The 14,914-nt window shown below is 39.8% G+C and overlaps 1 protein-coding gene across 5 annotated transcripts in view; it reads left to right on the top strand.

Annotated features, from left to right (window-relative positions):
* Positions 1 to 14,914, top strand: part of FRYL (FRY like transcription coactivator) — a 268,832-nt gene that overhangs the window by 242,527 nt on the left and 11,391 nt on the right. For all 5 annotated transcript variants that reach the window (XM_070372372.1, XM_070372373.1, XM_070372370.1 and 2 more), the window contains 5 exons: positions 1,016 to 1,219; positions 3,848 to 4,015; positions 9,973 to 10,223; positions 12,888 to 13,095; positions 14,560 to 14,709. In XM_070372372.1, coding sequence (XP_070228473.1) covers positions 1,016 to 1,219; positions 3,848 to 4,015; positions 9,973 to 10,223; positions 12,888 to 13,095; positions 14,560 to 14,709 — 981 coding nt within the window. The remainder of the gene's footprint in view (positions 1 to 1,015; positions 1,220 to 3,847; positions 4,016 to 9,972; positions 10,224 to 12,887; positions 13,096 to 14,559; positions 14,710 to 14,914) is intronic.

The raw sequence follows: 14,914 nt of genomic DNA, 5'->3' as shown, positions 1-14,914 counted from the left end.
TAAGTCAGATTTTGTTAGCCAACTCACTGTAATTTGTCATTTGAGCTTAAGAAAGAGTATAAGAATTATATCCTTATCAAAGGAGGATCAGCTTGGAATAACAGAAACGTAACTTAGATAAATCCGTAAGTGGGGCAAAGCAGAAACTTGCTTGTTTCCTACTGACCTTTTGAAGTTGACCTAGGTTATGTTTTGATAACTGTGATCTTGATTTTAAACTCCTCTTTAGCCAAAAATTACCACTGGATTTAGCTAGAACCATGCTACAGTCTAAAATAATTGTTGAACCTGTATGTTGTCAACTGAATGTGGGTATTTTAAGTCGGTTTTGCATTGTATCCAGTATTAAATCTATGTAAATTTTAAAGATTTCCTGAAGTTTGTGTTGCCAGAGTGTATCATAGAAATGTTGTTTTAAGTGTCTGTCTTTTTTTCCACGATATATTCTACATAAAAAAATAATGTGAATCACGTGTTGACTTCCTGCACAAAGCTTCATCCAGAGCTTGAATCAGTCTTTGGGTTTGAGAATCACCGAGCATTTTTTCCCCACAAGTGTAGTGTATATTTACACGTGTGTCTTCGTTCTTTCTAATTCTGTGTGTTTTCCTTTTTGCTATCCAGGAGCTGCAGGTAAGTTGCAGCCTGGCGTTCTGGATTATTTATTTGTTGTCATCTGTGAACGTATTTGTCTTCTTTGTGGTCTCATTTGTGTTTGTGTATTAGAGTAGAAATGGCCTAGGTAGTCGATTTAGTTGGTCGCCCCTAGATAGAAAGTCAAGAGAATCCTATTCAGTTAAAACAGGTCATCGACCACATACTTTGATCTCTTTAAACATTATAAATATTGAGTGATGTTTTAAAAGTTTCAAAAAACTGAAGGGCTGATTGAATCTCTGCTTATGACAATACACTGAGTATTTTTCATCTGGGTGTATGTTCTCCCAGTGTATTACCTTCCCTATATTTATAAGCTTGTGTTCGAGGTCTTAGAAATGACGCCTTGCTTTTCCAGGGTGAAAGTATGGACAACTTCAACTGGGGAGTCCGCAGGCGCTCACTGGACAGCATCGACAAAGGGGACACGCCGTCGCTCCAGGAGTACCAGTGCTCCAGCAGCACGCCCAGCCTGAACCTGACAAACCAGGAGGACACAGACGAGTCCTCGGAAGAGGAGGCGGCGCTCACAGCAAGCCAGATACTCTCACGCACGCAGATGGTACACTTAGCTTTCTGTACAGTGACAGCTGGTCTCCTCTTTGTCTTCACTTCCAACTTAGTAATTACCATTGCTCGATATTCGGATTTTCATTTCCTTCTGGGTAAAATGCATGTGCTGAAATGAAAACACAAGGCTGTAGCAGCAATGGAGTGTTGCATGATTCATGGTGGAACTAAGCATTTCATCTGTGCACCCCTTGGGCTTTCCAGGTGGCACAGTGGTAAAAGAATCCACCTGCCAATGCAGGAGATGCAAGAGACTCGGGTTTGACCCCTAGGTCGGGAGCAAGGGGAGCACTGAAGGGGCAGTGGCAACCCACTTCAGTATTCTAGCCTGGAACATTCCATGGAAGAGGAGCCTGGTGGGCTATAGACTATGGGATCACAGAATCACATGATTGAGCACAGACAGCACCTCTGAGCTGATGAGACGTATTTTCTGTTGCTTCTCTCCTAGTCACAGTGAGCTACGCTGGGCACTTTTAGAGGCCTTCGCCCTGAATGATACGTTTTGATATCAGTGCAAACACCAGCACTGGATAATTCTCCATCTGCTTTTCTTTCCTTGTCAGTGTGGAAAGAGAGAGCACAACTTTGTTCCCTTTGCAAGATCAAGTCAGTTATATGGAAGTTCTGACTTACATTCCAAGGGTGAGTGGCAGAGATACAGAGAGAGAGAGAGAGAGACGAGAAAATGAAGGCTATAAGCATCATCTGTGTGTTCCAAATACTGAGTGAGGGGAAGGCTGAACTTGCAGTGGCAGTAGGTTAGAACTTGAAGATGGCAGAACAAGGAGAGAGCAGGGGTGTGGATTAGCCACCAAGGCCCATGCGATGAGGAATCAGCTGGTGAAGACCAGGTGGCAGCCACATTACAGCGCTCTTATATGAGGGCCTTTTTTTGCACCTCTGTTTAATCTGGCCCATCCGCATCACACTCAGTCTGCTGGTAAAGTGCTGGTAGTGCTGTTGAATGGCCAGGCTGAGCTGGCCTTTAGACAACATGTACAGTTGTCGGTTTGTGGCCGGCTTCTTGTCACCTGTCCTGTTTTGGCATCTCACCATTATGCCGATATGTCTTTCCCTAACTCCCTGTCACATATTAAGTGATAAGCTGTTGCTGACACAGTAGCAGCAGTTACCACTTGCTGAGTGTCTGAGACACACCAGGCCCTGGTCACAGTGTTCTACATGGATTAGTCACTATACCTCTCCCCTCAAGTACACGAGGTAAGCACAGTGATTGCAGCTCTGTAGACTAAGTGACTTGTCCCAGGACACACAGCCTGTAAGTGCATTTGAGCAGGGCAGTCTGGATGCCACCTAAGGCTTGCTCCTCCCCAGGACTGTGTGCATTTAAAGGAACGGTGAGTTGCTGGCAGCAGTGACTCACTGAATGAGGCTCAGACCCTCCCGGGGCCAGACCGGAGGCTCAGAGACTAGCATCGTGCCACCAAACCACTGTGGAACTATGGTCATTACCTATCTACCCTCTCCTTTAAAACAGGACTCCTGGCAGCACCTGCCTCGGGGGAATTTCATGGGGAAGTCAGTATAGTAAGTGCTGAACAAAGGTTAGCTTCCATGAGAGCCTTGGAGCAGAACTGTCTCTTCATAAGGCCAACCCTAGTCATAGCGGTATGCATGCATGCTAAGTCACTTCAGTCATGTCCGACTCTTTGCGATCACATGGACTGTCGCCCGCCTGGCTCCTCTGTCCATGGGATTCTCCAGGCAAGAATACTGGACTGGGTTGCCATGCCCTTCTCCAGGGGATCTTTCTGACCCAGGGATAGAACCTGCATCTCTTATGTCTCCTGCATTGGCAGGCGTGTTCCTTGCTAGCAGCACCTGGGAAGCCCAGTTATAGTGGTAGTGAGTTTGGAAGAGAATCTGATGCTACTTCCTCCTCATAGGGGGAGAAAATTAGCTTCTGCTTTTATCTACTCAAAATCATGAACTTGATTTTCCTTATGTTAAATACTGACCCATGAAAAATGTATAGCCCTGCTTAAAAGAAGAAAAATGGTAGTGTTTTCTTTGTTCTAATTGATTACTGCTAGTTTTCAAAGAACATAAACCCACTAATGCTGGCCTGCCATTTCAGCTTTATTGTCCTAACTCTTTTTGTCTTATTGAAGTTCTGTCGTATTGATTTGTGGTTCAGTAAGTTAATGGCCAGTTCAGACTTAAGCACCTGCCTCCAGTTAACACTGCTTCTTGAGAATCCACTGAGTGCTTGCGCCAAAGCCACAGGGAGGCAAAAAAAGCCCCTGCATTCGCGAATCCTTAGGCCAACTGAAAACATAAGACATTACCGTAAAAATAAGAATTTTAGATGAAGATTACCAGAGTCATATAGAGCTCTTCCATTTTGGTGGTTTCTATTCAGCAAAATTTAATCCGTGTTAATGGAGACTTCATTTCTACTGATGAACTAGCTGCTTGCATTAATCGCACCAATTCTGATACAGACTGAAATGAGGGGGAAAGGTGGTCTTAGGAAGTCAAAGAAGCTCTTTATAACTATGGCTTCAGAATATCTTATGACACAGGTTTCTTGTAGCCTTAGTGACCATCGCCAACTCCTAAATAAATTTCCTTATTTTACTGTCTCTCCTTTCAGTTAAATAACGATTCTGCTGCAGACGAAACCCTGCCGGACCATTCTGATTTACTTCTTCAGTCTCAAGATTCCACTGGCAGCCTCTCCACAGAAGAAGTGCTGCAAATCAGAGATGAGACCCCCAGTTTGGAAGCTTCTCTAGATAAGGCTAACAGCCAGCTGCCTGAGGTGGGGAGTCATGGGGGCTGGTGCATGGCCAATCTGGGCTCTTTTTAGCAATCTGTGATACCCCTTGCTTTTCTTTCAAAGGAGTTTTCATCTGATATGCTAATTATTTGATTTGTTTACAGTATTTCTAACCTGTTGGTTAAGTGATTTAGTCCAACTGAAATAGTCAAATCTGATCACTGAAGAAAAAAAAAAGTGATGGATTAAAGAAATGACCTACAGGTTAAAAATAACCCTAAGTGTTTTTAATGAGCATCTCCTGCTGCAGAATGTGATTAGGTTAATGTACCGGCGCTTCTCCGGGGATGGGAGCATCTTCTCGGGTGCTGAAGGACTGCTTTTGTTTTTTTCTTCTCTTTTTGCTTTGTATTTGGTTTTTTTTTTTTTTTTTTTTTTGTGATTGGTGCTGTAATTGGGATGAAAACCTCAGGCCAGCTGTGTTAGCGATTGGTTAAATGAAACCTTTTAGAAAGACTGTGGAACTACCAGTGTTATGTTTTTTGGAAAGGCCTGTGAGAAGTAAGCCAGATTCCAAGCTAATGACCAAAACTAAGTGAGTATTCGTTTTCTTAGTTGCTTTTTTAAGACTACTGTAGATATCTCTTTTTAAAAAACTGTAATTGCTATAGCTCTTTCATATGTGCTGTTATGCCCTGGTATCAGGAAAATACTACACTTTTTTCAGTGTTAACCAAATTAATATAGTTATCAGAGCAAGACCAGTCTAATTATTAGATCTTATTGTCTGAGTAAGGAGAAATCTCATGTTCTTGTGATTACGCCAACAGTGTATCATACGTCTTTACAGTAAGCAGATGTATTTTGAAATGAAGGCTTTTGGGGGGTAGCTTTTTTAAATGTTCATATTAGTATGGCTCAAGCTTAGATAACTCAACAAATATTCGTTGAGATTTACTAGATGCTGGGCATTCCATTAAGTGCTGAAAAGATGCGTAAAGCATGACGTTGTCCTCAGAGTGTCCACTGGCTATTAAGGGAGAGAAGTTTTTTAAAAAAAAGCACTGCAGGTCAGTATGAGAAACTCAGAACCAGACATGCTCAAGGCTTTGTGAAAACTCAGAGTGAGAACCAATCAGCTGTGCATTAGGGGTTATGTGGCATTTGAGACACTGCAGGCAGAGGGACATGGTATAGAAAGACACGGCCATGTGAAACAACATGGAATGTGCAGGCAGCAGCAGGAATCACTCTTTGTAGAGAAGAGGAGGAGCAGCAGCAGCAGGAGGAAAGACGGATGGACCTAAGACACGCTGGGTTCCACTAAAGGCAGGCTTTATTTGAAACAATAGGAAGTCATGAATTTTCATTCTTTCCAAAGATGCCAATTATGTGCCAAGCCCTGTCCCAGATACCTGGGTGGGAATACCCAGGGCACCCAAGCACTCAGTCATTTAAGCATCTTTGTTTACTGAGCCCTGCCATGTGCTAGGCTCTGTCCTAGCCCTAGGCACACAGTGCTTTGTGGAACAGACAAAGGCTTCTGGTTTATGGAGCTTCATTTGAGCAGGAGAGACACAGTAAACAGGTAAAAACATAAAATATCAATGATATATCAGAAAGTGATCCCTTTTCTACCCATATTAAGAAAATCTAATGAGAATATGGACTTGGTGAGGGAGACACTTAGGTAGGGTAGCATCTGGTGGAAACAAGTGATGAGAAGGAGCCAGTCATTGTAAGTGTGGAGGAGGGGAGTTCGGGGCCCAGGAAACAGGAGTGGAAAAGGCACCCATGTATCTGAAAAGCTAAAATGTCAGCCTGTGGGCCTGGAGTGCAGGGAACCTGAGAGCGTGGCATTGGGAGAGAAGGAGCTGGAGGGGACCAGGTGCTCACAAGGGTGATCTTAGAAGCCACACAGCGGGCAACAACTAGAGGATTTTAAGCCCGAAGGACACAATCTGATCGTGTTTATTTTTTTCAATCTTGGCTTTTTTGTGGAAAAGTGAGTGTGTTCTCATACCTGTACCTCCTCCATGGAGCTTGCAGTCTGTCATCAGGCAAGGTTATAGTTTGACCAGTGTTTTAGTGGAGGGAGGGCTGGAGAAGGCTGACATGAAGAGACACACCAGAGGCATATTAGCAGGAGATAAGGGGCCATAACTGACACAGTGCGTGGACAGGAAGGTGTTTATGAAGGGAGCAGACAGTGTTCAGAACTGCACCTGAAGTAGACTATATTCCTTTCAGTATGGGAAGGCTGTGACGTGAGCATTAGCTACTCATTGATCATCTGATCTGTTGTGTCCAGGATAGCTCATAGCATGTTATAAGTCAGCAGACATTCTCATTAGAAACAATGGAAAATAGCTTTTTAACAAAAGCGATATGGTTAATGGTCCTGTGTTTTAACTACAAAAATAGTGAACAAACAGGAAAGTCTTTTAGTTTTGGTTATTAAAATAGCTGTATTCATAGTAAGTGAGTAAGCTACCTCCTGGAAGTCATTCATATTGATTGGAAATGAATTGGAAATTCATATGTATTCCCATACATACTGGAAATTGTGTTATTTCAGATGAGTCATTCATTTATCCAACAGTATCTAATGGGCCTACTTCCGACGCATTATCAAGTTCCCAAGGACACTTTTTTTTAAATGAAGGAAAAACGCTTTAATTTACTATGTTTTTTCTTTTTACAATAGTGTGTTTCCTTATCACTATAAACTTTGTAACACTGACAGAGGAGAATGGGGATATTTTTTGAAACATACTATTTCATTTAAAAATAATTCTGTTGACATAAAAATTCACCAGAAGAACAGTTGTCCACAAGAGTATGATTCAGGTTTGTGTCTGTTGGATATGTTGGCCTAGTTTGTTTTTCCTGGTGTGACAAATAGTGTCACGTAACCCAAAATTGCCCCTTTAAAGAAAGTATAAAAGCACTAATAAATAAAATCATAATCCTACTGTATAAAGTTATATATGAGTTACAGATACTATACATATCGCTATAAAGCAATTTCTTAAGATGAGGAAAGCAGTTAATTTCACCGGATGAAATATTTTATGAACTAAAGAAAAAAATTCCTAGAAATGTTTATTTGAATTTCTGCCCTTGAATTTTGTTAATATTAGGAAGCCATAATAGGCTAAAGCATTCTACCTCAAGACAGAAAACTTAGAGCTCAGGTTGCCTGCCTGCAATGCGGGAGACCCAGATTCAAACCCCAGTTTGGGAGGATCCCCTGGAGAAGGGAATGGCAACCCACTCCAATATTCTTGCTTGGCTAATTCCTTCTAGAAAGGATTATATCCTTGTGTTTATCAGAAGAACCTCCACAGAGGGATTTCTCCTAGTATTTATAATAGTTTAGATACCAATTCATGCATGCCAGAAATTATATTGCTTATACAAAATCAAACTTTGAAAGTGTGTGTGTGTGTGTGTGAGGGACAGAGACAGAAGGAGTCGTTGTGCAATAAGGTAATGTTCAAGAAAATTTGATTCTCACCATTTACATATAATAGTGGAATTCATTCCATTAGCCAAAAAGTTCTCTCTTCATGAAATCCAGGAGTTACTAGAAAATTTCAGCATACATTATAATTTTAGATGAAACATGTATTTTCAAATTATTATTCAAGAACAAATAATAATACCTGTGTTTATAGGTATACAGTAATGAAAACCAATGCCTGTGTTTACAGGTATACAGTAATGAAAAGTAATGGCATTAAACCAAGAAATTTGGTGGTGCATCATTTCAGTACGATATGTTCAAACTGATGCCCAAGGAAAAATTAATACCAATAAAAATTCTAGGTGTAGCAGTGTCTTCGGCACTGTTACTCACAGTATCTTTCCAAGTAACTAATTCTTAGTCATTTAATGGCCAAATCTTTAAGAAGAAAATTCAGATGGAAACCTTAAATAGAGTGTATTGAATATAAACTATTGCACCAAATAAGGAATGATTATACCATATTATTTATAAAGCACCATCCTGTGAAGACTCAGAGTTTGTACTTTCTCTCCATAACTATCCCTTAGTATACTTCGTGTTTTCCTGCCGCGTTTCTGTGCCTTTAGTATCTTCTAGGTCCTTTTCGCATCTGTCTTAGCTTTGGCTGCTGTAACAAAAATTCCATCACCTGGGGTGGGAGGGGCTTATCAACAACAGAAATGCATTTCCCACAGTTCTAGAGGCCAGAAACTCCAAGATCAAGGTGCCAGCCAACTGCTGTCTGGCGCAGGCTCTCTTCCTGGGAGCTCTTCTTGCTGCGTTCTGACATGGTGGGAAAGAACAGAATAGCTCTTTATCCTCTTCTTTTAAGGGTCTGATCTCATTCATGAGAGTTCTCATGACCTAATCACCTCCCAAGGTCCCCACTTCACCACCCTATTGGGGCTTAGGGTTTCTGCATATGAATTTTGAGGGGACAGAAACATTCATTGCACTATTGCTACCCCATCTTTGTCATACCTTTCACTTACCATACTCTACTGTATATTATTGTGGTTTGCATAACTAGCCCCATATTAGTTTGCACACTAATTGTAGTTCGTTATTAATTTATCCCAGAGCACTCAGCCCAGAATCCTTCATTTTATACATGAATTTACAGGTGAGTAAATTAAGACCTGGCCTTCCCCAGAGGCTAAGTGGTAAAGAATCCACCTGTAATACAGGAGATGCGGAGAGAGGGGTTCAATCCCTGGGTCGGGAAGATCCCCTGGAGGAGGAAACGGCAACCCACTCCAGTAGCCTGAAGAATCCCGTGGACAGAGGGCCTAGAGGGCTACAGTCTATGGGGTCGAAAAAGAGTCGGACACGACTGGGCAACTAAACAACAAAGGCCCAGACTGGTCTAAGGTCAGGGGCGCTGGATTTCACTTTTCATAATTTGGAAGGGAAAATTGTATTTTCATCTGTGAGAAAGAGGTGAGAAACTGCAGTTTGATCAGTAGTAACCTTAGGTCTAAGTCCTGAAAGAAACTGAGAGACCGTTAAGTGCTTATTTTCAAACTGATTGAACTAATGTCCATGTGAATTAAAACTGGTGCTGATATGTCATGATCTACACCCTGGAAGGATTTTTCTTTTTCAGTAGTGGTAGCTCATTTACTCAGCCAACACCTGTTGAACTTTTACTCCAAGCCAGGCACATGTATCAACATTATTTCAGTAACGTTACAATGGATAGGGGGGAAAAATGCCACAACATGCTTTCCGTTATCATTTCCCTCATTGATAAGTGAGTTTATAGTTCATTTAATTCTCAAGAGTACAACAGTCTAAAATTTTCCAGCATTTTCTGAACTCTTAACTCAGTGGTGAAGATGTCTCAGTACTCAAATCTAAATAAATTATTATAATCTTATTACCTGAAAGCAAATCATACATCCCAGGTATCCAGCTCAGTTATACCAGTCAGGCTGCTCTCGTCATTTCTGTTCAACAGCATCCTGACTGGTCAAGACCTGTTCGTGATTCACAGGTAGCCCCGCAGAACCAACGGGTTAAGCATTTTGAATTACCTCCCCTTCTTACATCTAGAATTCATTGGAGAATAAGTTCTAGCATAATGAAAGAAATGACATTTCCATAAGAGAGAATTTATAGTTGTAATATAAAGCTCTACCTATGGAGAATTAGAATATGCAGGAGAGAAGATATTTCCCCAAAGGATATGTTTCTAAGTAAACAGCTGAGTCCTATTGAAAAAAGATCTCCTTGATGTTTCTGTGTGGCAGTTGGTGATACACTTTAATTTCAAAGGGTTTTAAACTGGAAACTATTAAAAAAAAAAAAAAAAAAGAACAATTTTATGTGATCAGAGTCCAAAACTCCAAAAATCAGACTGTATAAATGAAGATTGCCTAATAAAATAAATGTAGATTGGTGGCAACAGTCATTTATTCTGTGTTGGTAAAATTTGCTTTTTAATGTTTTAAAAGTCTGTAAAAAAAAAAATACGATTGTTTTTCAGGATACAAGTTCAGTATTAAAGGAGGAACAGGTTCTTACCGCCTTTGAAGATGATGGGTCGTATATTATTCAAGAACAGCAGGACTCTCTTGTGTGTCAAGGGATTCTGGATCTAGAGGAGACAGACCTGCCGGAGCCTCCAGGTCCTGAGAGCTACCCCGGGTCAGTCTGTGAAGAAGACGTCACCTTAGCTCTGAAGGAACTAGACGAGCGGTGCGAGGAGGAGGAAGCAGACTTCTCGGGGCTGTCTAGGTGAGAATACAGTGTTGCAGACACGGTGATGAGGGGATGCTTCTACCCTGTCCCCTCCCAAACATGACCCTCTGTTCCAGTAAACTGACTTTCATTTCTGTGTACATTTTAAAGGTAAAATGAGCTCCTGCCATGGTTTTACTCTCTGTTACTGCCATTCACTTAAAGAAAAACAAGTAGGCCATTCTCAGAGCACAGTGAGGGGCAGTCTATATTTAGAAGTACACCAAATACCTATTTGGGCAGAATGCCAATGGCCAAGTGCTGAAATCCATATTGGGCCGTGGGTGGAGCCAAGTATCAAAATTATGGAAGGAACTTCTGGATACCACAACAAATCTGAAATATATTCCAAAAATTATAGTCTTATTACCAATAGTTATAATGTTTGACTTATATAACGGGCAGAAGTATCATTTCTTAGTACTGTCAAATGTTAGAGTGCTCTTTTTAAATGTTTATGCATCATACATTCAAAATTACCACGAAGTATGAAGAAATCTCACACAGGACTTTTTTCTACTCACGGGCTGATGGAATTGTGAAAGTTGCTCAGTCATGTCCAACTCTTTGTGACCATATGGATTATAAAGTCCGTGGAATTCTCCAGGCCAGAATACTGAAGTGGGTAGCCTTTCCCTTTTCCAGGGAATCTTCCCAACCCAGGGATCAAACCCAGGTCTCCCACATTACAGGCAGATTCTTTACCAGACAGAATTGAATGATCAATTATTACATAAAGTTCTTAAAGGAAATTTTGGTGGCTTATGTTACTTAAACACAAAATAGTTCTTCAGTGATGAGAATTATGATGTAATCTATATCTACTGTTTTGTTTTTATATTTTTAATTTTATAAATATTTGTAGCTCTAAATAATGTTCTTTATAAAGGCATCTAATTTAATGCATTATCTATCAGTATATCTATTTCCCTATTCAACAGTTTGAAGCTCATATAAAATTTAATATTTAATGATCAAGTATATCAGAGTTTTACTCCTACAATAAAAGCTTTTTATTTATACTTCAAGTGATAACAGTGTTTTAATATATACAGCACATAAGGAGGTGTTTCATTCTCAGTATAGCTAGAATGTTCACCTGTATTTTAAAGTGTACACTCAGATATTAACAAAGGATCCTGGTCACACATGTTGTTCATGTCACTGACTTGGCTATGACAGTAGCCTATGTACTACTCATCATTGATCATACACGAATTCAGAGAAGTCAGGAATGATGCAGTGATAGATACTCAGATATCGGGCTTTCTAAAAGGCTGCAGACAAAAGACTTGACTTTGGCCAAGTACTAAAGATGAAACAATAAGTAGAACATCCTTAGTAAATACAGAGGTGTATCTACTCAAGGTTACAGGATACATTTGCTTAAAATCAATCACCATAGTGACATCTTAAAAATTAAATTTTTTGAGGTAGAATTTAAGTTTTCACTTCACATGTCTGCTTCCTTTTGACCTTTTCTCCCCAGTCTTTTCAGATCCCTCTCTTCTATATGAATTGCTCCGTAATTTCTGAATGGCCTTGTGGAGGCCTGTAATGTGAAATACACAATTTTAAGACCTTGAGTAACACATTTCTTTATGGAGTCTGGCTCCAAACACTTCTTCAAGACCCAGGGTCACACGTTTCTTTATGGGATGCTCAACCCAAATACCATGTATACCTTTTTCTCCATTGTCTTATATTTGTGTGTATATATTATCTGACTGTGGGGATTATAGATTCCTCAAAAAAAATGGCCAGGTCTTCTATTTCTTTGAGTCAGATCTGTTACTGCCACACTGCTGGGCACATAGCATGCGTCATGGCTTTATAATACTGGGTTTGGTCCCATAGAACTGGCCTCAAATTCTGGCTCTGTCATTTCCTACCCAGCAGCCTAGGCACATCATTTAACCTCACTGAACTTTCTGTCCTTCACTGGTAAAAATCAGAATAATTGCACTTAACTGTCATAGAGTTTCTGTGAAGATTGAATGAAAACAGCCCATGTAAGGCACCTAATATATAGCCCTTGACACAAAAGTACATGACAAAAACTTAAAAAGTATCATGATTGCCAATTTGGGCCTGTTCAAATAAAAAGACTCTGAAATTGACCATTTAAAATGAAGTCATTCTAGGCTATATTAGTCATAGAAGTTACTGAAATTATTCCATAGCCCTGGCATATTGTAGGATTGCTCAGTCACTTCAGACATGTCTGACTCTTTGCAACCCCATGGAATGTAGCCCTCCAGGCTCCTCTGTCCATGGGATTCTTCAAGCAAGAATATTGGACTGGGTTGCCATGCCCTCCTCCAGGGGATCATCCTGACCCAGAGATTGAACCCATGTGTTCTGTGTCTCCTGCATTTCAGGTGGATTCTTTCCCCATTGAGCCACCTGGGAAGCCCCATTGTAGGATGAAGTTGTTTTAAGGTGGTTGTGTGAAATCAGATTTCTAAATCCAAAGATGCTAGAAAGAACAGGCTGAGAATCTGCTTATTCATGCTTTCTCACAAAATTTAGGTGGTCGCCCGTTTTCTGAATCAATATGTGCACATATGTAAGAAATAATGTTAGGTGATTTAAAGTATTTTAAATAATTGAGTGTATTCTTTTAAGATAATATTATGACGACTGTGTATGTGTTAACAGTCAAGATGAAGAAGAACAAGATGGTTTTCCAGAAGTACAGACATCACCTCTGCCATCACCATTTCTTTCTGCCATCATAGCCGCTTTTCAGCCAGTAGCATATGACGACGAGGAAGAAGCCTGGCGCTGCCACGTCAATCAGATGCTGTCTGACACCGACGGGTCCTGTGCAGTCTTTACTTTTCACGTGTTTTCTAGGCTGTTTCAGGTCAGTACGGTTGAAGACTTCTGAATTCCTACTACAGTTATCGGATAAAATTACGATAAAATTACGATAAAATTTAGATAAAATTTATCTAAAATCAGTATCTCAAATTTTAATATTCTCACTAGTTTCCTTTAAAGGTTTTTTATTTTCCTAAGATAGTGATAATTTAAATTTACATTTTAATATGACATTATACAGTGACTAGTACAGGTACTTCCCCTAAGGTAATTAGAGTAAAACTTCAAAATAACATTTGACCAAATTCTGGAATATGCTAGACACCTCCAGGGACACCAAAGAAATATAAAGGCGGGTTCCTGCCTTTAAGGAGCTTTCAGTCAGTATCATAAGACAATGTATCATAAAGGGTTCACTTCATTGGCACTTTCATTACTATGTGGGGACCTTAAAATTTTTAACCAAGGCTGCTTCCATCCCTGAAAGTAATATGAGCTAACATTTATTCAGTACTCACTACATGTAAGGCACTAAGCTAAATGTTTTACAGTAAGTAATTCTTACAAGAGACCTATGTAATGTATTTTTAGCATTCTGTAGCTAGGGAAACCAAGGCTGACATTTAAGTCATTATTTTCCCAACTGCCTGCCACCTTTCTACCCTACCTAAGCAAATTTTGCCCATCTTAGAAGACCCAGCTCGGTACATAATCTCACTGAAGTTTTCCCAGCCTTCAGTCTTTCCCTCCTGAAAGTTCTTCAGTGCTTATTAACTGGAGCATTTATTTACTTAACTTTGTAGTTTTGCATTGCTACTTGGTTTTCTATTTATATTCTTTTCTTTCCAGAGATACAAATTTCTCCATGCGTGAGACTGTGGCTTATACTTTGTTTTAAATTAATCATAATGCCACCTAATGGTGCTACACGTATACATGTAGGTACACATCCAAGTATTTGTATAGTACTTACATTGCTGATATAGCATCTGATTCATTCAGTGTTCACTGTGGTTTAGGCCCTGATGGTTTTATGTGAATGAATATTCTTGAGTTTTGAGAAGATACTGCCCTTGGTGCGTTTTGATGACTTCAGTTCAAGTCAGCAGGAAAGTAAACTATCCAAGGAGAGTAAACTACTTTTACTGAAAGTTTCACTTGGTAGAATTTAACTTCGGAAGATCTAATTCCTCATGCATGTGAGGGCTTTATTTCCAGCAATATCTAGCATGTACTCCTCTCTGGGGAGACGAATAGCATGTATCATTAGTTTCTCTTTTCAGGAATACTATACAATAAATCTTTGATCATTTTTAGAAATTATCATGTTTCCTAAAGAAGTGCCTAAAAATAAGGATTTACAGATTGATTTTTAGGGTTCTATATATATATCACTACAATCATAGTTTTAAAATAGAAGGTTGCTCTAATTATAAATTATGCTTTTTTACTTAAAGATTAAAAAAGGCTTTCATATGAAATACATTTCCTTATATTTTCTCCACAGTCAATTCAAAGAAAGTTTGGGGACATAACTAATGAGGCAGTCAGCTTTCTTGGTGAGAGTCTGCAGCGCATTGGTGCCAAATTTAAAAGCTCATTGGAAGTGATGATGATGTGTTCAGAATGCCCAACAGTCTTTGTGGATGCTGAAACAGTAAGTTTTTACATGAGGCTTACTTTATCATAAAAAGTAAACTAGAATGGCATCACTCAGTAAATGGTCTTTTTTAAGGTAATTCAGAATTTTAAAGTCTAAAGGTTCATATTTTCAACTTGATTATAAATATCTAGAAAAATATAGTTCCCATGTACTGTATGCAGTGACTTGTGACTGTTTCTGATTCTGACCTCTTCTTGCC

Source organism: Bos mutus, chromosome 6 (assembly GCF_027580195.1).
Source record: "Bos mutus isolate GX-2022 chromosome 6, NWIPB_WYAK_1.1, whole genome shotgun sequence".
Classification (NCBI taxonomy): Eukaryota; Metazoa; Chordata; class Mammalia; order Artiodactyla; family Bovidae; genus Bos; species Bos mutus.
This window is presented reverse-complemented; position numbering and strand designations above follow the sequence as displayed.